This window comes from Pieris napi, chromosome 1, assembly GCF_905475465.1.
Source record: "Pieris napi chromosome 1, ilPieNapi1.2, whole genome shotgun sequence".
Lineage (NCBI taxonomy): Eukaryota > Metazoa > Arthropoda > Insecta > Lepidoptera > Pieridae > Pieris > Pieris napi.
The window spans coordinates 4291762-4316721 of NC_062234.1; the positions used below are offsets into that span (position 1 = coordinate 4291762).

The following is a 24960-nucleotide window of genomic DNA, read 5'->3' on the forward strand; positions in this document are numbered from 1 at the left end:
CAATCTCATTCTCGCTTATAGAGGTTTCTCACTAACCCGAGTTTCTCGCTAATACAGGTACATGGATAGCGTTTCTCTCTTATAGAGGTATGCAGCAATAACAAGTCACAGTAAGTACGAAGTCCGTCAATTTCGTTTGGGTTTCTGTTTTTGTATTTGAATGTGTTTCTCTAACTCAAAAATTTTGTCGAATATTGCTTGATCAACAACCGCCGTGTATTCAAAGTACTGATGGACTGTCTCCAACGCATTTAAAGCTAGCTTCGTTGGAATGATCTTTATTTTTGTTTCCGGAATCTGTGCCTCGTCTTCACTGTCATTTCCAGCAATACAGGTGTTCACACAATTCTTAACGATATCGTCGTCGGTTTGTTCTCCAGCGGTAGTTACGTCGTCGTCAATTTGAACGAAATCTTCGAAGCTCGCATTAAAATATTGGATTCGTGAGACACAAGCTTAGTCCATTCCTCGTTGCTAGGTCCAACTTCAACATCATTTTCCTCTGGCAGGTCTTGCTCATCTGTACTTTTCTAAAACCCAGCTTTCTTGAAGCAGTTTTTGACTGTAACGTCACTGTCTAAGTACCATGCTTTTCTAGCAAATTTCATGACAAACAGGACGGTACACAGGCACACGTGTCCATTCGAAAAGAATGCGATAAAATAACAACGTTATTTTGTTCCAGGAAATGGAATAGGTAGGTAATATTGACGAGAAAACACTACAAAAACAATGGTAGGAAGTTCCACGAAAGTTAAGAATGAGTCATAAAATAGCAGATGTTAAATTTGTAATTTGTTTTGTCATTTGATGTGTACAATAATATAAATAAATAAAGCCCGACTGTCGCTTATAGAGGTAAAGATAAGTAGCAGTCTCACTTACGGAGGTGCATGAGGGAAAAACGACTCTCTCTTACAGAGGTTTCTGTTTCTCGCTAATAGAGGTTTTGGTAGCTTAAAATGATGGGTCCCGGCTATTACTCTCACTTATAGAGTTTTCTCACTTATCCAGTTCTCACTTACCTAGTTTTGACTGTATATATATAAGTAACTATATATATATAAGTTTTATAGCTATAGCTTCAGGAATTTAATTGGGAAGTAACATAAGTAACCCTCCCTCATGTTAACATTTCCAGTTGCTTCCAAATTAATGACAGGTGTGAATAAAAAAACATTCCCTATGCACTTTCAAAGGGCATGGTTCGCAAGAATCAACGTTTTCTTTCCTTTTTATTATACTTTTATTTTTCTTACCTTATCGCTTACTTTATTTCCATTGCAGAACTTTAGATAACATATCGGAGCATGTCACAACGAAGAAAGCAATGGATCGAGAAGTTGGGGAAATGTTGCCATTAGCAAGATAACGCTAAGGTTCACAAAATGTGAGCCTTTTGTCTGAATTAAGGTACGTTTAAGGTGACTGTTTCTATATGTAAAATACCTTTCCTAGTGGTTAGAAGTTAAGTTATTCAAATATTATTTTAGCTATATTGGATTGGATTCTTTGACAAATTTCAAGTAATTATGTTTACTTCTATTTTGTGTGAAGAATCCATGCTCTACAATTAAGTGCAATTAGAATCTTATCGTGGGCGAGATATTTTGAGTGTGATGAATTAGGACTCATTTTTCTATGTTTCCCCTCTTCAGGGCAGTTATACTAAAATTCATCAAAGCAAATAGCAAACATTGCATTGTCAAAATGTGTGTCTTAACAAGCAATATAACGTTGATAATGATGACGTGCATTCTATAAAACATCGGTAATTGTACCATAGAAAAAACCTTCACAGAAAATAATTATATAAATAAATGTATAATATGATTTTTTCAATCAACATCAGGTATGTAATAGTGAAAATGTCTATGAAAACAGCACCTTACCCCTAGGGCGAGTGGCGCGCGCATTACGCCGCCATTTCTGCCTGCAGTCCGTAACTGTGCGTCGGTCTCGCGCCATGCTTCCGACAACATAACAAAAATTACATAATTTGAATCCCTATATTCGTTTAATTTCAGAAATACCAGTGATTAGTGACTTGAGTGAAGTGTTTCGTTCGTTTTGCGCGGTATATGACGACAGTCGATGGAAAACGTAAGTATAATCTATCTATACCTATCCCGTAGCGTAGTGTATCGTATACCGTAGTCCTGTTTCACAGTGCTACGCTCTCTGTCATTCTAAAAATTTAAAATGACGTTCCTATTTGGTAAGCTTTCATTGACGCCGTGTCAGGGACATGCGTTTTATTGATTTTGTCTTTAATTGCTCTGCTATTACTTAATTAGTTTGGCGTAGAATGTTATTTTATATAGTAATAGATAGCCGCCATTATTTACACTGAAAACTTGTAATATAGATACACGGCAATACCCTTGTGTGACCCTCTTATAACATTTCTATTAAATACGTAACGATCGAATTTTTTAAATATTGTAAAATCCGGAAAATGATCGTTTAACCTTTAAAGTATAAATGTCTTTGTTTCGCAGAATTTGTATCCGTGCATATAAATAAATAGAATATTAAGTTAAGCTGCCTATTTGGAAAATGGCATTTTGACCAGTTCACAATGTAGTTCTTTAATCAATAGATTTACGATTTTAAATACTCGCAACATGTTATATCGAATTAATATTTCAGATCTATATAGTATTGCAGTAAGAACAAGAATTTAGACAAACCTTGTTCTGCTATTTTGTGTAAATTGTAATAGAATTTGGTTTATAGTTGAGTAGTTAGAAATATTAATATAGTTTCAATAATATTATCTTCACTAATAATTTTACATGTAAATAAAACAAAGGATATTTTAGTAACTAGATATATTCAATTACAAGGTTACATATAAGCTTAAATTACGTATTTTTTTTGTATTCGATTATTGATCGAAAAACTTGGTTAATTAAACTAAGGATATATTCAAACTCTACTAGCTATTAGGCGTAGTAATTACCAAAAATAACTTAACCATGTTTACAGCATGTATGTTAAGCAGTGTGCATTAATTTATTTAAATAAGTAGGCAAGCACAGAATAAGTGTCTGTCAAATGTCGAATGTTGGGTACAAGATATGCCGGTTTCCTTCGTCGTACAGACAAAAGCCAGCTATAGCCTACAAATAATGCTCTCGACTTAAGAGTTGAGAATGAAAGTTTAGACACTGATAGAGTCTGGCTACTGAAAGAAGATAACGAAAAAGCGCGGCAAATTCAAAAAAAAATTAGTAAGGTATCCCTAAAAGTTTGCTATATTTTGTGGTTTAAACTTACTTGATACTTGATTTTATTTTATAATTTTTTACATTGATAGTAACGTACATTGATTGTAAAGTAGTAGACATTTCTATGAAATTAAATACTATTACATTATACGTATTTAGTCTTTTACTATTGATACTAAAAATGAACTAGCATTGCATGGAACTAAAACTATATTTATTATAAAACACAACTTTATTCGGAATAATCAAATCCTACGAAAGAAGCTAAATATCCTATCAAATAAAACAAAGTTTAGGCTATTATACCTGTTAAACATTGCCATCCGAAAGTTTTGAAATAATTCAATTATCTTCTTTCATTAGCCAGACTCTAATGTAAAAACAATACTTTACTGCTCTGGTTTGCCACCGTCGTGTAAACTATTTGACGTAGCCAAAGTCGTCAAACGGTTAAAACAATTTGACCGAAAGAAACGAATGAAAAGAGAACCTATATGAATTCTTATAAATTGTGTTTAACATACAATATTAATGGTAAAATACTTATAGTTTTCTAAAGAAATGCTATTTATTGCACTGTATAGCTTAGCATACTTGTGAAGCGCTTGCAATTGAAACAATTCCGCAATTCCTTATAGGAATGGGCGGGCGGTTAGGTTAAATGCTACAATTGAACATTCCTCCTAAAATTTCTCGCTGAAATACATTTCATGCTATTGGAGCATTTCAAACAAATTAAATATGATTATGTCAACTTCGTTCTAGTTGTATCCTTTTCATGAATAAAAATACATTTTATAAGGTAGAAAAATAATTATAAAATAGAACTTTGTATATGTAAATGAATTTATATACATATATTTTTTCCATTATCGTTATTAGTAAGTTTCTTTTAGTTTGCCCTATTAGTGTGAAATATAATCTTCTTTAAGTTAATTTCTTTAGATCTGTTTTTCTTTACATTTAATGAAATGAACTCTATTATATTAAATTGTTCAGGCGTAATTTGGTTCTGTAAAGTTTAGAACGCAGTATTTTACAGTCTATGAGTTGCAGTCTGCACGATAGGAATTTGCGCAATTTTCTGCTTTGACATTAAATGCTTTTCGAAGGTTTTATCTAAAGCATTACCGTTTAATTTATTTTATTTGAAATTAACATATTTTATCACATTCTTAATATCATCCGATGTGTCGATTGCTTCACAGAACTGTTTCGCTGACCAGTATTGCTGTCCATCAAGTCATTGACTTTGACTTTGAAAAAGTCGCGTGATTTTCGAAAATTGGAATTTTACTATTTAAACATTTTTCTTTTGAATCCCACTCATCACTTTCCAGATTCCACCCCATCGCTGCTGGATCACATATTTGTTTCTAGCCCTAGCCTTGTGCATCTACAAATTCCACCGTCCACCAAAAGTGAAACCACAAATTCTAATGCTACGTAATTTTACGGCATATATACAGAAAGTTTATCTGCTGATGCTTCTGGGTTGGATTGGAACTTGGTGTATAATTAGAGAGATGTTCCCATGAAAGTTATCCTTTTTAATTAATTGCTAACGCAGTTGTACGACGTTCATGCCCCCATCGGGGCCGGTAAAAGTAAAACATTTACCTTCTCCGTGGTTAACTGATGACATCAAATTAATCATAGAAGCTAAAAATCATGCTAAAGCAAAGCTGAGGTTGTGTTTCTCCAATGAATGAGAAATACAAAAAAGTTCGTTATCGATGTAATAATTTGTGACGTCATGCTCAGCGACTTCAAATACATAAGTCAGTAGAAAGTGGCGACCCTTCCGATTTATGGAAATTCCTTAAATCGCTTGAAATCGGAAAACAACAACAGCCACTTCCTACTACTTGGAACTTGACCTCCTGAATCAACATTTTACCCGACATCCCACTTTTGATCAAAACAATAAAACTCAAACCCTTGCATCTCTAAACATTTGTCCTTCTACGAATATTCCTTCTATTTCGTTCCAGTCGATTACTGAAAACGAAGTAGGGAGGAGCATCATGTATGTTCTTAAACCATATGCAGTCAGCATTAGTCGGGACATGATCCTTTCAACATAAATTTTCAACACCTTCGTTTCCTCTTGTATATTTCCTAATATCTGGAAAAATGTTATTCCTTTACCTAAAATCACAAACCCAGTATCCTTTTCTGATTTTCGTCCTATTTTCATCCTACCTTTCCTTTACGATAAATAATATGTTCAAGAACGTTTTACTTATCAGCAATTATGTATGTTCCTCAACAAACACACCTAATCCTGTTCAATCCGGTTTTTACGCCCTGGGTACAGTACGGCTGCTGCGATCACTTAAACTATAGATGACATTAGACATGAAAAATTTACAATACTTACCCTATTGACTTTAGTAATGCCTTTAATTCGGTAGACATTGATGTTTTTCTTGCCTTGCTCCGTTTTATAAACATGTATCAGTGGTTAAACTGGTTGAAATGTCCTTTCGCCAGCAACGGATCAAATAATTAACCGAAAGCTTTTATCATGTTTCTGCTGGCCTACCACAGGGTGGTATCCGTTCTCCTCGCCTCTTTTCTCTATTTATAAATTATAATCTCAATTTTCTTCCAACTCTCATCTGTATGCTGATGACCTTCAAATTTACAATACACGGCAAACTTGATTTGGACAAAGTTATCGAATGGAGTAAATAATATAAGTAAATTTATAATAAATAGGTCCATTATCATTGGAAGTGCATCGTATATCATGAGAATAAACTGATCAACTTTACCCCAAATAACTATAGATAATACCATTATGCTCCACTGTTAGGAACCTAGGCATTACTTTCTGGCGGTAGTTTTGATTTCCGTTCCCTTGACAATTTAATTCTTGAAACTTCTACTCATAAAACTGAATTCTATCACTCCTCCTTTACTGTGCAAAGTATCCTGCTATGGAATTCCTTACCTATTGTATCAGACGAGCTCAGTCTTTAAATTTATTTAAAAATCTTCGTTTTGATCATTTTTCTTCTGCCTCGTAATTAGCTACTACTGGTATTATATTAATTGTGACTCAACTCACCCTTGGATTAGCTTTTATTTTTTTTTATACATATTATTATTTTTGATTTTTTGTTTTTTCGTTAGATTTTACTTTATTTTAGTTATAGGTAGTGTTATATGTTATGTTCTTTTTTGTTAATTATTTATGCACTTCTTGTACTTTACCTTCTGTATGTGTTTATTTTTTTATTTTTCCATACTAGGGTTGCCTGGAAGAAATCGCTTGTTAGTGATAAGGCCTTCCGTTGCCTAATAACTTATGTACCTTGCTCTTTAATATGTATGAGAACGACAAACTATACCCAAACGCTGTTAAATTCTCAGTAAACGTTGGTTAATAGTTTATTTTAAAAACTTTGCCTACTCAATATTTAAAGCACGTTTACAATAAATTCCATTTCCCGAATATAACGGGTTTATAATAGTTTGTAAACAAGTCTGGATTACATTCCACAGTGGAATGCGAAGCCGCGAGTTCCAATCGCCCCGACGCTTCAGTTTGTGAACTCCGCTGGAAAATTGCTGAAATAAAACCAGCTTAACTAGGCTTATTCATGGTTCCCTCTTCACGATATTGTTTTTCTAATCCAAACGCATGTTTATGAAACCAATCACTAAATAATATATATTAATAATTTGGTACTCTGCTTCTTTAGCAAACTCTAAAAATCATGTAAACCGAATTTTAAAATGAAATATACGTGATACGCATAATATATATTACTATTTGCATTATTCAGTAGCCATTCGGGGAATTTCAACCCGTGTCAAACCCTATTGTTAATGACGATGGCTATAAATAAATACATTTACGGTTAGTGGTAATTTGCTACTTCTCTTCGGTGTATGGAATGTATTACTTTGACATTTTGTGTTATAAACACACAATGTTTGATTTGTAATAATACGGTTTTATGATTCCAAGCTCTTTCTTAGAGTTTCTTGACTGGCACCAATATAATTGGCTTTGGTTTAGTCGAGTATTTCATAATCTTAATATATATATAAATTACGCGTCACGTTGTTTGTCCGCTATGGACTCCTAAACTACTTAACCGATTTCAATCAAATTTGCACACCGTGTGCAGTTTGATCTAACTTAAAATATAGGATGGCTTACATCTTTATTTAAACCAGCAATATTATTTTATTGCAAATTATATGTTTATTATTTGACAGTCACAATTCTAACAGATGGCGCTGTGTTGAAAGTACCAACGTTTCACATAAGCTTCAATTTAATAGCATAACCACCAAAAAAGCATGGTGGTCCCCATGACTGGTGTTCTCCTACCGTTTCCCTTTAATAGTTTACTACTATGTCACATAACAAAAACCTTAGCCACAGCAACGCCTGGCCGGGTCTGCTAGTTTAGTATATTTTTTAGATAACTTAACGTGCTTTGTGATTGCAAGCCACCATTGGTGAGAAGTACTCGTAACTTTAAGTATTGTTATACGTAAAATATTCCTAAATCAAATAATATAAAAAGTATGAAGTCGAACGCCTCGGATATTTTTTTGTTCCAATCTTGAAAAAAATGTAGATAGTTGTCTAAATTGTAAGCAAGCTCTTCAACGTTTTCACAATTTCAATATTGTATTTTTCACTAAGTTTTTTGATACGAAGCCAAAGAGGTTGCCTAAGGTGTGACTAGGGCCTACTTCCGACGAAGGCACGTTTCTACGGGGTAAAGTAGACACTTCATAGGACTTTGTACTCTCATCATCGCCAAGTACGAGGTTTTTTAAAGGATCACTATTAGGCTTGAATTCCTCAGTATTTTACCCTGAAATTTTAATATAATCTATATTTAGGTATTGCATGAAAATGATAGATGACATTTGGCTCATATTTTTATTTTTATCATCATTTAATTCTATATAACATGCTTAGCGGTATTTTATCATTGCTACTAGACAAACAGAACAGACAGTTTAGCTATTTTTGTATAAGCTTTATAATATTTATCAGAGATTTCATGAAATTGTCTTTGCAACACAACTTAAAGGTAAATTTAACTTGTTAAACATTATATAAATATAAACTAAGTGCGATTATATATAATCACTTTAGTTTATAGTTTAATTAAAACGAGCGAGGGTGCAGTATCTGGAAAATTCAAAAACTTTCTAAATATGTCACAGGGAGCTCTCAAAGTTCCTCCAAGTTTGAGGGTATTTCAAAAAAATATAAAAGAAATTTCTACGTTTGATGTTATAATTTTTGTTTGAATAGAGTCTGATTTTATAATAAAGCCCTTTTTACAACGTTGACTTTCATAATAACGAATGACCCCATAATGAACGGCTCATTGATCTAGTGGCTAGTACCCCTGACTGCGAATCCATGGGTCCTACCCCCGGCTGAGACAAACATCGATGTGATGAGCATTTGGTGTTGTGCTTAGGTCTTGGGTGTTTAAATATGTATTTATATGTCTATCTATCTATAATATGCATATGTATATCCGTTGCCTAGTACCCATAACACAAGCTTCACCAGCTTAGCATGGGACTAGGTCAATTGGTGTGAATTGTCAAATAAAATTTATTTTTACATTTAATATGGCAAAATCAAATATGAAAGAAGCATCTTGAATGATTTCTCTATCTGATAGAAAAATACACAGACGGAGGGTTATAGTATAAGTGTGTTCTTTTAATAAAATCGAGATGTAGTATTAGAATATTACCTTATAATACGATGTTCTAGTATGTAAGATGTTGAGCAGCTATGAGATTACATTACGTATGCAAGAGCGTTGTTTAGCCGATTTGCAGTGAATAATGGTCTGACGTGCCGCATCGCTAGATTAATGGTAGCTATGTAAGTCCGTCATTCTATTACTATACTGAATTTATCAGTTTGACTAGTTAAGTTATGATAAAGCTTCAGTATAAAAAGTATTTATAACGTCCATAAACAACAACTTATGTAAGTCTAGAAAATCCGATCAATGAGTAATTGTTTGTTTCTCCAAGGTTCTTTCTGTAAGAAATGTTTTCTTATTTAACTAAAATGTCTGACGTTTTATAGTTAATAGTTGGGTTGTTAATGTGTACTCGGGTAGGTACAGTCACCAAATTATCAAATATTCCAAGGCTCAAGTTGCCATTGTAGAAACTAGACACCGATTTAAGAATAGTAGAGTCTCAGTCTCAGAATTTATTTGAATCTCGAACATGCAGATTAATTAAAAACTTGTCAAATCTGGCGCGAGAGAGTTGGCGCGAACGACTACTTGAAAAATGGACAAAAAGCATGAATCGGCGGGAGGTTGCCAAGTTGTGGAGCTTTGGAGAAACTACCTTCGTTAGTCTAAGTGATTAACTATGAATGAGCTCCGCAAGTGCAGCCTATTTCTGCATACCTTGCGTTAGCCAAATAATGACTTCTTTTTAGGTTAAATTTCGTGAAAAAATGAGAGATAAAATGAGTCTAAAAATAATTAGTCAATTTTAATACTTGGGACTTGGCAGGGTACGGGATTTTCACTGAAAATTTAGAAATAATAACTAAAATATTTGTTTTTATTTACATACAAATTTTAGGAGTCTGTTAAATTTTTAGAAATTTAATTTTTTTAAATTAATATAGGCGTAAAAACGTAAAAAGTAACAGAGTCAGGTATTTGAACACATTCTAAATGAAAATTACGCATGATTAAAGATACCCATTAGATGTTTTCTTAGAGTTAAAGACCCAATATCTTGATAGTAAATGTATTGGTTAATCAACATGGTTGGATAGTGTGTCTGACTTTGTTCACGACTGTATTTTATCATAGGTGAAATATTTTGAGAGGCTAGATTCCAGTAAAACACTACAGTAAGAAGCGTTATCTCGGCCTAGTTTAAAACTTTTGTTGCTTCGAGTGCCTTTTCTCTGAACGTTTACTCCTTACAAATTTTCAGATGGACTTCTTTCCATTCTTTGGATGAGTTCTACCACCGAATGTGTATTGTTCACGTTCGGATATTATAACTGTTACATCAGTACTTTCAAAAATACTTATATATCTATTTTAATAGTTTTGTTTGTCAGTTTATAAACCTCTACATCAATACAATACATATTAGTAGTTATAAACATCAAATCGGCAGAGTTTATTGATCTAAATAACTTGTGACTTCAAAGTGAAGTTAACTTACTAATTATAATAATAAGGTATTTATTTGGGTTTTTAAACACAATGTATACTTATGAACGTCAATAAAGAAATATATATTAAATGCTTCAAATTTTACATTTACTGCCAGTTCTCAAATCAATGGACGAGAAGAACTGGCAATAAACTCTCCGCCACTCTTTTTAATCGCCAAGTTTTTTGATTTACAAAATATTTGTAAGGCTGCAACCATTACACCATGTTCCACATGACATCTTTAAGTAAGAAACTACTAATAAAAAAACAAAGATTTGTCCTCTATCAGCAGTAGGCTTGGTGAAATAGGAGCATGCACATACATTATCGTGGGAACAACACGCAATATTCAATTCCTAGTTACACTTGCATTAATTCTTCCCGATAATCGATATCTTGCTTTAACGTTCCTTTTATTAAAAGTTTAGATCGAATAACACAGCTACAAGAGATCAATAACCTTTTATATCGTCGCTTCGAAGTTGGATATTGGATAAATGGTTTTATTTTTACTCGGTTCTAAAAGTGTGAATTTGAACCCTGTGAAGAACAGTTGAATTTCAGTGACTGTTTATTATGGGGTACAGCCTTGCGATTCTGTAACTCGCTTTTCGAACTCTCACAGCGGTTTTCGCAGCGGCAGTCATTTTACGATTTGGCAGTCTGATAAAAAATAAACTACAAGCTCCCACCTTATCAGAATGCCAAATCGTAAAATGACTGATATACGGCTGATTTGAGCGCGACCGCCGCTGTGAAGACCGCTGTGTGAGTTCGAAAAGTGAGTTACAGAATCGCAAGGCTGATACTGGATCAGAGACTAGTTTTTATCAACAGTTTTAAAACAATCTATTGCATGATGACATTGAATACTTGCTGTAAGAAATTATTTTTTTTAAAGTTATTTTCCATCTATTTCAGGTAATTAAGAAATGAAACGCAAACGGGCGCACTCATCGGGCGTCGCATGATAGCTGCCGCACACACATGTACCTCGCAATCAGAAAGATGCGTTATTTCCTCTTTTGTCTCCTTTCTCTATCCCTTCACATAAACTTCGCGTTCGTTCTCGACAAACAGAATCCATATTCGCAGTTCAGAAAATGGAATGCCGCTCTTAATGGCACATTGGAGCTTGAATTTAAAACGGATCAACCCAACGGTCTACTATTGTATACAGATGACGGCGGCACGTATGACTTTTTCGAATTGAAATTAGTGAATGGTGCGTTAAGGTTGCGATACAATTTGGGTGGTGGTGCGCAAATTATAACTGTTGGAAGCAATTTGAACGATGGACATTGGCATAAAGTTCAGGTTAGTTTAATTGTTTGTCATTAATTTACTTATTCGATACTAAAAATAGTAATAGTCTTCTTAATGCTTACAAAATTACGCCGTAATTAATAATGTATTGAAAAAGAAATTGCGCTAGGTAATGTTTGAGTCTTGCAGTAATGTTTTTATTGCGTTCAAGTTTTCAATGAAGGAAGGATTTCAGTATTATGAATTTCTAACAACTGAGGCTGATAGTATTATTTAGGCTAACTGGTAGTAAACTAAGTTTCTTAATAGATGTATAGCTATTTTTTTTAGTACTTATTAGTCATTTTCATACATGATACAAATTTTCTTAGTAATAATTTTTTTCTGACAGGTCTACTTGTGTTTATTATCTAGCTATTTTTAACTCCCAGGTTGCTAGACGTGACGAACACACCTCTCTAACAGTGGATGGAAGCACGCAGAGCAAAACGTCGAGAGGCAAAGAGTTTAACTTTGGAAAATTCAATAGTAACTCCGATGTCTTCGTTGGCGGTATACCTGCTTCGTAAGTATTTGATTTATTTTTAAGGATTTTTATCGTGAGTTTAAGTATTTTTACAGGATTTTTAAGGACAGCTTTCGCTCCGAATTAAGTTCCTAAGTGAATTCTTGGTATTAATCACGTCTCTTTGTTAATAATTACACTTGACTTTATAACATATTTTTTTTAACTGACTGACGAAATTGTTTTATGACTTAATTGGCCAATTTTACACTTAATTTTATTTTTTATTACCACAAATTATATTTAAGAGAAGAGAAGAAAGATATTAGAGTTACTCAGGGCCATGTGTAAAACCATTTCAGAATCCCTATTAATTGTTTCAAAACGTGAAATTCCGGATCACTTTTCGGATTTTTTTACAGTAGGGTCCGTTAAGTTAAGTTATGATTTGAGAAATTCTTATATCGTATAACTTAATACTATCTTCAATACAGTCAATAAACAACTATAAATAGTATGTCTAACGCAAGGACTCATCAGTACCAATATAGTGGATATTATGAAAACGATACAGGATGTAGATTTTTTCGAATTTTAATAAGAATTAGTAAAAAAAGTCAATTTTCATATAAAAACGCAAAATAAATTATAACTCTGCAGGGGTTGAGCTTAGAGACCTACCGTAGAACAATTTTTTGCAGCTGATGACCTCATCTATCCCCTAGTTGCGTTTGATCCACGACTTTTTGACCACCCTTTATATGATCATATCCTACTCGAATTTAATTATATAAAAGACACTCTATGTTACAAACAAATCAGTCAATTTACAATCATGCTAAAGATCGGTTAGAATATTCTTAAACTGAGTGAACCTGCTACGTCGAGCGTGGTATGTAGACGATATTATCGATTAGGTCATTAGTAATCGTCTGCACCGTTAGATCTCCTTTATATAGTTTGTAAGACTTCGCAAAGGAATCCTATCCGGTACTGGCAATCTTTCCACTATGGCTATAGAAAGTATACGAAATTAGTTTAATAACAATATTATTCAAGTACAAAACGCTTTAACAGACATTTTTTAAGGTTAGGTATATGTAGGTTACGCCATTACACAATCTTCTTTATCGTAGAAGCCTACGCTTTTTCCTGTTCCCGGATGTAGCGGGTAGCTTTAAAAGCTAATCCCTTAATATAGTGATCAAATAAGAATCCAGGTGAGAATGTGCATAATATAACCCTGTAAATTATAATCAATAAAAACTATTTGTGTTACATAAAATACTTTTTGGATGGTAAAATTACTATTGTCTTTGATTAACATAACCTTTACACATTTAAAGGAAAAACTTAATCCGGTAAAAAGTTTTTTCTTTAAATGGTAAAATTACTGTTTTCAATTTTAATATTAAGTCTTTCTTGTTTTTTCTTGTTGCCTTCTCTTTACCTATAGAAAAATAGGCTAGAACAAAAGGCCAGGCAAGAAAACAGTCCCTTCTAATAAAAAAATATGTTGTACTATTCAATACCCCAGCGAAAGTGTAAAAAGTAGTTTGGAAGGCTCGATTTCAAGAAAACAAAAATTATTACGGTTGGATCAGCATTTTGGATCTGCTAACTTTTCCCATCAAAATAACATTATTAATATCAATGCATAATCCTTGATAGTGTTCGCATATTGTGTGGTTTGCTTATCAATTTAAAGTAAGGTAAGTTTTCATTTAAGCTGAAAATAAAATAACTTATAGGCATATGAATATAATATTAAAGTGATTGTGAGATATCAATAGGTGAGCTATCCCATTTCAAGCTAAGTTGTAGAAAAAAAATCTAAAAGATATTTAATAAATACCTGTTTTCTTTGAATGAGCAATGCAACTATATGAAACTGTATTTTGAAATCCACGTATTTTTCCTAAACATACAACTTGAATGAAAACAATTTTTGGTGAAAAAGAAAATGTCTGTAATTTAACATAGTGAAGAGAGAGTATGTAATATTCTTTGATATGTGGTTCACACACATGTACAGTGACACTTTAGTAGATTTATTATGATTTTATTGATAAAAATATAACTTATTAATATAGCATAACTTTACATCAGTAGAGGTGGACCAGTTTGGACTACGCATGCGATTCTTTTTGCTAGATGGACTTTGATACAGTAATATCATACGAAGGCGGTGTAATACATATTTTACTTTTCATTTTTTTTTCTGCTTAAGTTCTCTAACTCACTTCGAATCCGATTTACTCAAGCTAAGACAATATACTGAGCTAACTACAGCGTCCCTGGGGGGAGGGGGGGTAATACACCCCGCTGTCCCGGAATATCAATGACAACGTGCTTGGCATCACCAAACATATCGTTCGAACTGTCGCTATACTCGACAATTGGTAAAAGTTTTGATACTTGATACTTTGTTTGTTAGGTTATGAAAAAAAAAACATGTATTTTTAGAATCCCAAAATTGTTTAACTAGTGTTAATTGAGTACATAGTGTATAATATACCAATATAATTAAGTCTGGTGAGTAAAATATTCATCGGTCAAAACTATGGCTCGGTCAATAATCTCTGGGATCAAATCTAGTTTAAAATACATTTCAAAACTACTTTTTTGGTACTACAAAACATGTGATTCATTTATTAATAGAAATTTTACTATTTGATTATTTGGATTTCATTGATGTTTCCTTTGGATTCTATGAAATTGTATTCATGTGGCCACTATTCATACCAGAAGCATAACGTAGCTTTGAGTAGCAAACAGCCAGTTTTCAGTTTAAAGAATATAATTTATGAATGATCGAAAAATTTATACCAGGTTAAGACTCTTCTGCTTTTCTGACAGAGGGAACGTTTGATTGTTATTCGTAAACAGCATCTCTAGCTCAATCACAAACATGCGACATGATCACTCGTTTCTTTTGACAAATCACACACAAGCAAAGCGCGCCGTCATTTTGTTTTACATTCGGTATGAAATAATTCATGTGGATAAATTTAAAATGATGATTTATTATTGTTAACGCTAAATGTTTATTGGATTATAAACATTTCTACAGCTAGTTAAAATAATATATATAATTACATAATAGCCAAAAACGGAATATATTTTTTTTTGTCAGAATTTAAAGGCTGATCACTAACGTCCCTTTTAGGAAATAAAATATCATGACCTAGATACAGAAATATTAGGTCAAAGGTAGTAGTAGCACCGCTATTTTAGGTTTATTTATTATTATTAACATTATAGTACATTTAAAATAAAATTTACCGAATATAAAATTAATTTAACAAATCAACTATTTCAATGCAACGTAAATAAAGATCTCTTCCAGGCAATTTAAATAATAATTATTATGTGTTTAAAACAGTCACCCAAACATAAATATGCGTTTTATTTAATGAAATAAACTCAAGTTTAATATTTCAAGAGACAAGTTGTACTACTTACAAAAAGTTTCTGAGACAATTTGAGAAATTTATATATCGTAACGACCTCAACATATGTTCGACCCACATTCAGTATACGGGCAATAATCTTGGCTTAGGGAAAAAGTTCTATCAACTATTTATAAAGATAGAATTATAGAAATAATTGTTAAAAATAAAATAATAAATCATCGCAGTTGGAAAATGTTAATGATATTGCATACTAATTAAATATTCATTACGATGGAATATAAAAATCTTGCTACTTAATACCTTAACCATAATACTGTGAGCGACTCTTGGTCCTTACTAGATGCCATCACGGGTGACGCTCTCTCGATCACCAAGATGCCGACATTCACCAGAACCAGGAAGAGCTATGAAAATGGTATTAAAATCGAACTCTTTTATGTGAACGCTCACGTTGCACCGGGATACGAGAGGGCGGATGCCATCGGGAAGACAGGGACGCGAATAGGGTACGACGCGTATCCGCTTCCCTACTTGCAACGATTGACCAGATTCAAGACGTTAGACACCTGGACCTAGTGCTATGTGGGGAGCGAAACAGCCTCACAAAAAGACAAGGCGCCACGCACCTCACATGGCACAGATCCTGACTGGCCACGGGGCTTTTGGACACTCAGATTCAAACTGAAGACAAGCCCGCGTGAGACTGTGACGAAAGAACCGACCAAGGACGAACCGAAGACCGACCGGTGGTTTATTTATTGTCAACTGTCCGACTGTCGTAAGAGCCAGGTGAGATCTGGAGCTCCAGACTGGCATATCCAACATGTTGCTTCACCACGGATTGCAGCTGGAAAAATTCTGCCCTAAAATTGTAAAATATCGGAAAGATAAAGCACAAGAGGTAACGTGGGTCCCGCTGCGGGCTCCAACTTGCACATAAATATCTAAAGGATATTTCCGGATTACATGCCACCCGGTTTCAGCGGGAGACATAAATAAAGCAAGTAAAGTCCCTTTTTTGGAAAGGGGAGATTTGACACTCCCATGCTGTCTAGCTTCTCGGCTATAGATCTGATCTGACCCGCTGATCGCGTGCAAACTTTGTAAGGGTCCTATAAATAAAAAAAACACCATAATACTGCATAAAACTTGTTTACCAACGGAAACTTATTGTTTTTAAGATAATTCAACACGTATTTGGCGTAACCTAAATAAACGGGAAATAAAGAATAAAGCTAACGCTGCCTTGAGCTGTTTCAAATGTTGAATAGTCTCTAATGATGCCTACTGCTGCAGAGAAACCTATATAATGCTTTGCGGTTCTACTTCTACTGATAGAACTAAGTAAATATAAAATAGGTATGATTTATTAGTGTCGGTAAACAAAAGCCAAATTATCTTGGGAATACTCGTTATACACAAGATATTATTATTTAATAGACGTTGTACTATTTACATCTGTAAGAAGTGGTAATGCAACTTGTTAATCGGTAATTCGGTGTGATAATTTAATCCGCGTTTGTCATGTTATTTAGCTTTTGCAAAAATAAGTCGAACATTTATTAAATAAATTTAATAAATCAAATTTTTTGGGATTTTGAACATTCTGACTAACGAAAGGGTTATGCAGTCACATTTATCAGCCGCTGCACTCCACTCAACCTACAGCAGAGAGAAGCACTATTGTCCTCGGCTATCAGCACTTAGTCCTTGATATTGAGATTGGCAGCATTGTCTCTATATTTATTGCGCTTCTGTAATCCCCCCACATACTTTCTTTGTGATATCCTCAAAAGCTGCGGCCTTAATTTCTCAATTCTCTGGTATCTTCGTAAGTGATTGAATTCATCAAGTCTCTCTGAAGGCTTCGATTAATTGTCGTCTAGTAAGAAAGTATCTTTGGGAAAGGGTAAAAAGTCATTTAGAGAAGATCATAAGGGGCATGATGGACGGCTTTTCAGGCTTGTTTCAAACCAAGTATATAATACAAGATATTTCATCGAAAGGAAGATGACAATTCCCCATAATATGCCTTAAATGGTGCTTGGCAGATTTTAATCCCAAATACCACCGAAATGAGAACCGGAGTTAGATGAAATTTAATAAATTGACGCGAAAGCTAATATTTCTCTATACAAATAAAATTTTTGGCCTATGTCAAAAGACATAAAACTGACAGAGGCTGTAATTCTTCATATGAATGAATTCGGAATAGTCTGTTTTTAATTGATGATCACGCTCTGCATTATAAAATCGTTTTCTAGCTAATTCCTAAACAAATTATAGCCAAGTTTGTTTTGCCCAATTTTTTTTGGTGCCCAGCAGCATATGCAGCGTTTTTCAAAGTAGTTATTGCAGTAGCATGTTGCACTGGCCCGAAGATTAAATTGGTAAAGGAAATGTGCAAAGGGGCTGTGACCTATCATCATTTGGACGATTCGTGCAGTAGGTCTTCTAGTTTTAATTATGTATTTTATGTCCAGTATAAAAAAAATTTAACCTTGTCTGTTACAGCTTGTTTGTATCTCCCCCCCACTCTTCTATTAATTTACTCCTTATGTAAGAAATGGGGTATTTGTCATATAAAAAGAGGCGCTTTTAAGCTTTGTCCCCGCTAACAATGCCAATTCGTCTGCTCGCTCATTTCCTGCCATACCTACGTGTGCCTTTATCCAACAAAGACATATGGTTCTCTAGTGTTGTGAAAGTGCCCTTATATTTTTTCTGATTTCTACTACTAAAGGATTAGTAGCGATTTTGGTTATTGCTTCTACAGTCGCCATTAAGTCTGTATATATGTTCAATACCGCTTCTTTATTGCAAATTTAGTATTAGGTATTAGGTTCTTGTCGCGTACGCCAGCGCTAGAAGTTATGCTTGATACATGAACGCCACTACTTCCTTTCAAAATCATCACAATATTATCATTCACGTCATTGTAAAAACTTACAATGACGTAACAACTAAAAACTTCTTTCAAATAAATAAATTATCACAAAGAAAGAAGGTGAAAATTTGTATGCATATAGGGGTTAAAATAATAGCAAATAGTCACCCCTATCATCTCTTAACGGGAAAACGTCGAATTATAAATAATCCTGTATAGGTACACAGTAACAAGTGCAGGTAGAAAAAGAAGAAAGTTTAATAATACGCACTGATATAGTACTTACACTATTATTTCCTGATTTTTTTACCATGCTCGTGTACTGAAGAATGCTTCAAAGAGAAGAGGAGACTCATAAACCCGACAATGCAAAACTAATAAAAACTTCGGCTTGTATAGAACGCCCACGAGACAGCTGGCCAACATCACAAAGAGCTATTGTATTATTTTGCATGTGAGTTTACGAAACTATATTTTGATACACCATCATTGTTTCATTGTCCAATGGCCAAATTTCCTAAATTATTTCCTTCCGTAAAGACGACATTTTTTTTTAATAGCGTGGAACACTCTTTATTAAGCGTTGTTCAATAATTGCAACTGTTTTATATATCTATTCGATTATAAAATAATATTGAGATTATTGATAGATAGAAGATAAAAAGAAGTACAAATTATTTTACAAAAGGTAAATAATAACGGTATTATTAAGGTCCACATTAAAAGGTAAAATACATTTCAATTTTAGATTTAGATTAGAAATTATATTTTAAGAAAATATTTTGCTTAAAGAATTTTACTTTGCTTTCAACGACATTCATTTGTCTGCTCAAGAGAAGAAAATACATATTTTATGAGCACAAATTAAAATAAAGACATATGATGCTTATTTGAATTTCGATTAAATGAAACAACTTGATGATAGGACATGACTATAATCGAATCAGTCCCGAGCCGCATTGTTATCTCAAACTAATTTACCACGCGCTTGCATCTGTTATTGCTATTAAAATCTCTCCATATTTCCCGACGTGTTTTAAAACTTGCATAATTCTGTTTAATTGTAAAAGCTTTGTTTCACAGTTTTTGATCGTTGTACTGGAATAATAGCGAATGTTGTAAAATTTTGATGTATTTTCCGTCTAACTTAGCTTTTGATTTTCGTACAATGTTAAATATTTGTTACAACAGGTATTTAAATAAGATATCATCTGCAATCATAATAATATATTGTATATAATTGAAAATATTTAGTACTAATTTCTTGTTAAATATCAAAACAAAAGCAATACCGTATTATTTGATATGTGCGCGTTTTTAGCTCAGTAATTATTTGGACTCGTTCACTGATTATATTCAACCAGAGGAGAATAAAAAAGCTTAGAGTGCAAGAAATGAGGTCATTAAAAGTTAACGTATGAAAGAAGTATCTGGACTACACCGGTTTTTATTTAAAAATATTATTTCATGTGGTATAAATTATATCATTCACATACGTAACCAAATAAATGTCTTTTTTTAAATAATAATAACGAACATTAGACCTACTCACAAACCATGGCCAACTTCGTACTGTTGCTTTTTCTTATCACGACCCCCACTATTTGTCTCTCAACCTTAAACCTTCTAAACAAAATATACCCACCGTGTTCACATCGTATCAGTAACTTTCGTAGTATTACTGTTTTTTATTATTGTCCCTTTCACTGTATATAAGAGCTATTACGCACTGTCGACTTGTCGCCGGCGAGTCGGTCGATCAAAACATAGGCAACTAGGCAGGAGACCAAGCCGAGCGACAGTATTCCAAGTACATTCATATATATACGACAGTTGCTCGCAGTGTGAATGCTTCCAATTGAAGCCGTGCTCCTATTGGTCGCCAGCGACCGGCAGTCGCTTGTGTGTCGCCACGTCGCGGCGAGTCGCCCAGTCGCTTGGGCGACCGACGACCAAGTGTGTAGACATCTATTTAAACTGTAGAAACTCACAGTCGCCAACAAGTCGACAGTGCGTAGTAGCTCTTAATGTTTTAATTGCTTAGTTTTGTCTAAGCAATTTTATGTCTCGTGTAGTTTTGCACTACTTGCGCTCACCTTATCTCATTTAATTTTCTTCTCACAGTGGTTGCCTGGTAGAGATCGTTACGCTCCGCTCTAGCGATAAGCCTACCAATTGTCGTCCTTTTTATTTAATTATTTAAAATTGTACTATATTTCTGTATTACTTTAAGAAAGTGTAAAGAAATAAATAAATACAATATCAATAAACGTAGAAAATAAAATGCAAGGTAACTAATTTATTTGTGCCAAATCTATCGTGGAATGTTTTGTGCACAAAGTAAAATTTTAACAACACTTCTCTAAATATGAAGGGTGAACGACGTCCTTTATAACATTTATTATTTGAAAAATCAGTTATCCACCTTCGCATTTGAATACAATGGTATTCAAAGCAAAAGGTAAAACGTTGATTTTAAGAACAAAAAATGTGTCGGTTTCTTAGAAGGTTTCTGCTTGAACGTCTCTCAAGAGCTTGTTATCCAATCTAAGTGTTTTCTACTTTGAATTCTTAAAGCTTTCGTTTTAAATCGTATCTAGGTGCAAATACACATATTATATAAAATGAATAAAGTAGCAGTACATATGATTTATATTAAATTGATTTCGTTAGTTAGTCTAGACTATTATATTTACCTGTACATGCTTCAACTTTTATTTTGTTTAATATAGATTCATGAAAGTCGGCACCTCGGCAGTCAGTTAGTTTATAGCGTTTGACGAAGTTCTAATTCCAGATGTAGGTGCATACAATAATAAAAAAAAATACGTGTGGCACTCGGGGACTGCCGCGGTAAAGCTATTGCATAGAATTTTTTATAAACTTATGCAATATAATTATTTATTTATTTTTTGCAGTATTTATTTTTCTTTGATATCAATTCAATCTACCACTCTACCAGACTCAGACTAACACGCCTATCCGATCACGCTAAACGAGTATGTATGCGTTGTCCCGCTCTAACGCGTATTGGCCGTACCTTTATTACGTCATCGTGTGTTAGGTTTATTTCGTTACGGAATTTCTTGATTCGGTCGCCGCGCTCAAAGCCCGCGATAAAATCTATGCAATAGCTTAATAGAGAAAAAGCGCATTCTTCAATTTATACACTTAAATACTATACAAATTAAAGTATTTGGAATTATAATATTCAATATTATATTATAAAGTAATCTGAGTTAAGAGGTCAAGTTAGCACTCCCAATGGATGAGTAACCAAGTTTTGACCTAAATCACAAGGATTATTATAACCTTTAGGCAAGTTTTATTAGTGAAACAGTATAGAAATTAGCTTTTACTATTTTTTTTTATATTTTATGTTATACTTTGTCATTTTCAAAGTTAAAAACTTCCAAATAAATTTTCTACATACTTTATAATATATTTTCCTATACAAACTCTTGTCTATATTGTACTTTATATAAACTCTTTTGTAATGTTGTCTTTGCCGTCTGATCGACGATGTTTAATTTATGTCACTTGACATAATATATGTAAGATATTTTAAATTTTTCATTATATTATTTTAATTTATAAAACCTAGAATATAGGCTTTAAATGTTGTTTCTTTTGTATTCACAGAAAAACGCAGTTGCGCCTTATTTATTCCCAGTATAAGCGATTGATACTATTATATATACTAATATAAATATTTCAGCGTTTTGATAATCATTTAGGTTATTCATATTACAAACATTTATCCTTTGGCATTACTGATACCACGGAAAACCGTTATACATTTATTTTAGTATTTCAATATATAGTTTCCGAACCATTGTTAATTTTAACAAATGTTATGTATACTGTCTTGCGATTCTGTAACTCACTTTTCGAACTCACACAGCGGTTCTCGCAGCGGCGGTCGCGCTCAAATCAGTCGTGAAGCAGTCATTTTATGATTTGGCATTCTGAAGAGGAGGGAGCTTGTAGTTTATTGTTTATTAGAATGCCAAATCGTAAAATTACTGATTTGAGCGCGACCGCCGCTGTGTGAGTTCGAAAAGTGAGTTACAGAATCGCAAGGCTGGTTGTAATAACGTGGGTGTATTTTAAAATAGTAATTCGTCTACATACATAGCAAAGAACGATTTTGCTGTTCGATGCCACTTTTAATTTCAAACCTGTACAAACTGTTATTGGCTGTCTCATAAATAGCGGAAAACTGGAATTTCCAATTGAAAATGTTAAGCGTAGTGGAGGTAAACAGCGTGAAGCGGCTCAATGTTAGCTGTGCGCTTTAAAAACAAACCGCTTATGTAGTAGTAGAAAAATAAGTAATAGTGTTAATAAAGTTCGTTTGTTATTTCACAATATAGAAGCGACCAATCTCTATATATATTAAATTCTCGTGTCACAATGTTCGTTCCCATACTCCTCGGAAACGGCTCGACCGATTCTTATGAATTTTTTTATGCATATTCAGTTAGAGAATCGGCTACTATCTATATTTCAAACCCCTAAGTGATAAGATCAAAATCGGAAAATAAAACATGACCGTGTAAATAACACGTTTCTTGTAGGTTTTCCACCAACTGGGTCGCGGATAGGGGTGTAGCTTTTTTTTAGAAAAAATTAAATGTTGTTTATGATATATTATAAATCACCATTTTGTTTCACGGTCATGCGTGCATGTAGTAATATATTGTTGTGGTTAAATATATGAAACGCTTATGTAAAGAATGAAAAACTTTACAGTTGCGTTTTTTGTGTTAATATATCTTTATAACAAGTAAGTAATTTATATCAAAATGAACTACTAACTAAACTAAAAAATACTATCAAACACTTCAACAAAATATACAGAATCGATGTTGACATCCCTGTTGGTGGTCGCGGTTTATATATATTTATATATATAATACAACCCGTTATTGCATCCCAACCGACAGAAACTTAGATTATCATTTGTTGTATTTGAAGAGAGTATTTATTATGTGATTATTTTGCAATTATCACGAGACCTTATTTTTCCTACTGAAAAATTATTACTATTTTTTCTTACGTATAAGTATGTTTTTGTCGAAACTCAAACAGTTATATTTTAAGAATATAGAACTATGTTAACACGTGCAAATTATTAACATATTTTAAATAATAACATATGAGATTGTAAGAAAAATAAATTAGTTTAAGAGGAGTATCGTTGGTCATAAATATATAGGCCTCATTATTATTTATAGTATGTGCTCAGACGGAGAAAAATTACCAGTGACAGAACTTAAAGGCTACTGCTTGCGATACAGAAAAAGATTCTTTGAATTAACAACTGGGAACGTATAGCAAGCAGCAATATAGCAGTATTGTCGTTTCTAGTAGTAGACATCATCGATATGGCCTTCAGAGACTGATTAAGAGTTCTGACCGCCCTAGGCTATTTTATCAGGATGCGCCCCCGCCAGGTGACAGGTGTATTATGGCCGGTCTAAAAAGTAGTACTTATATTAGTTTTGACTTTGTTTACTAGTGTGAAAATTTTAGCATGGTTCATACTATCTATAAAATTTACAGATCTGCAAGCGAAACAAACGCTGTCCTTTCATTTGCACGACTTGTAAACATTTTTAGCTGACCGTACATAAAGGCCTCACAAATTATACGACCAAAATCATGATAGGCTTCCAAGTTGGAAACCAAATCTATGTCGTACGTATTTGGCCACATTACTCCTATTGGCTTAGTTTCTATGGACAACTTAGTTGTTGTGGCTATTAACCATAGACGTGGTCATCTAGTGTGTGATGTTGCTTCGACTTTAAGTTATTTTTAAAATATTTACACTTCTGTTGTTGTCTTTAAAACAGACGAGAGGTATCAAATAAGTGAAACATTTTGTCAACTGTTAAAAAAATTAAGTACTAAATTATTATTTGCTTATACAAAAGGCATTTTTCTTGCTTTGGCGTTATCAAAATTTTCTACAATTTTTCCAAATTTAATAAGTAGCTTGTAAAAAGTTACTTTTCCGATGGCGGAGTGTGGAGCGCAAGTAACTTTTTACTCTTTTAAGTGCTGAAAAAGACCTTTCGCCGCTGCAGTTGGTCACTCATTGTCAAAAAAATCTTAATATGATCTCCACATTCGGGAGCATATCTGAAATATTAAAACTTTTTATTAACTGCAACAGACCCTTTCGGGTTCTGGCAGAAATATAGGCCTTGGTGTCAGATTTTAAAAGCTGTGCCAAATGGACGCATTCTTCTGCAAAGGGTTCTCCTAAATCATTTAGTTAGTTGTTTTAAGTCCTTTGCTTGTTTTAAGTCCTTTGCTTTACTTCTAATAAATCCACTGTTGTCTAGTTCATACAGTTACCATAAGAAACCAAACGTTGTGTTTACTGTATTATGATTTTTGTATGTGGTCACTTCGCATCTCTTGATTGCCTCTGATT

At 33.4% G+C, this 24960-nt stretch overlaps 1 protein-coding gene across 5 annotated transcripts in view; it reads left to right on the plus strand.

The window, feature by feature from the left end:
- Positions 1 to 1318: 1318 nt before the first annotated feature.
- The window catches only part of LOC125052471 (neurexin-1), a 71540-nt gene continuing 47898 nt past the window's right edge, over positions 1319 to 24960 (plus strand). For 4 of the 5 annotated variants that reach the window (XM_047653349.1, XM_047653365.1, XM_047653374.1 and 1 more), the window contains exons 1-3: positions 1943 to 2103; positions 11360 to 11755; positions 12136 to 12269. In XM_047653349.1, coding sequence (XP_047509305.1) covers positions 11426 to 11755; positions 12136 to 12269 — 464 coding nt within the window. In that variant the 5' untranslated portion in view covers positions 1943 to 2103; positions 11360 to 11425. Of the gene's footprint in view, positions 1414 to 1942; positions 2104 to 11359; positions 11756 to 12135; positions 12270 to 24960 lie in introns of those variants that run through there. The other variant, XM_047653357.1, reaches the window with a different exon arrangement.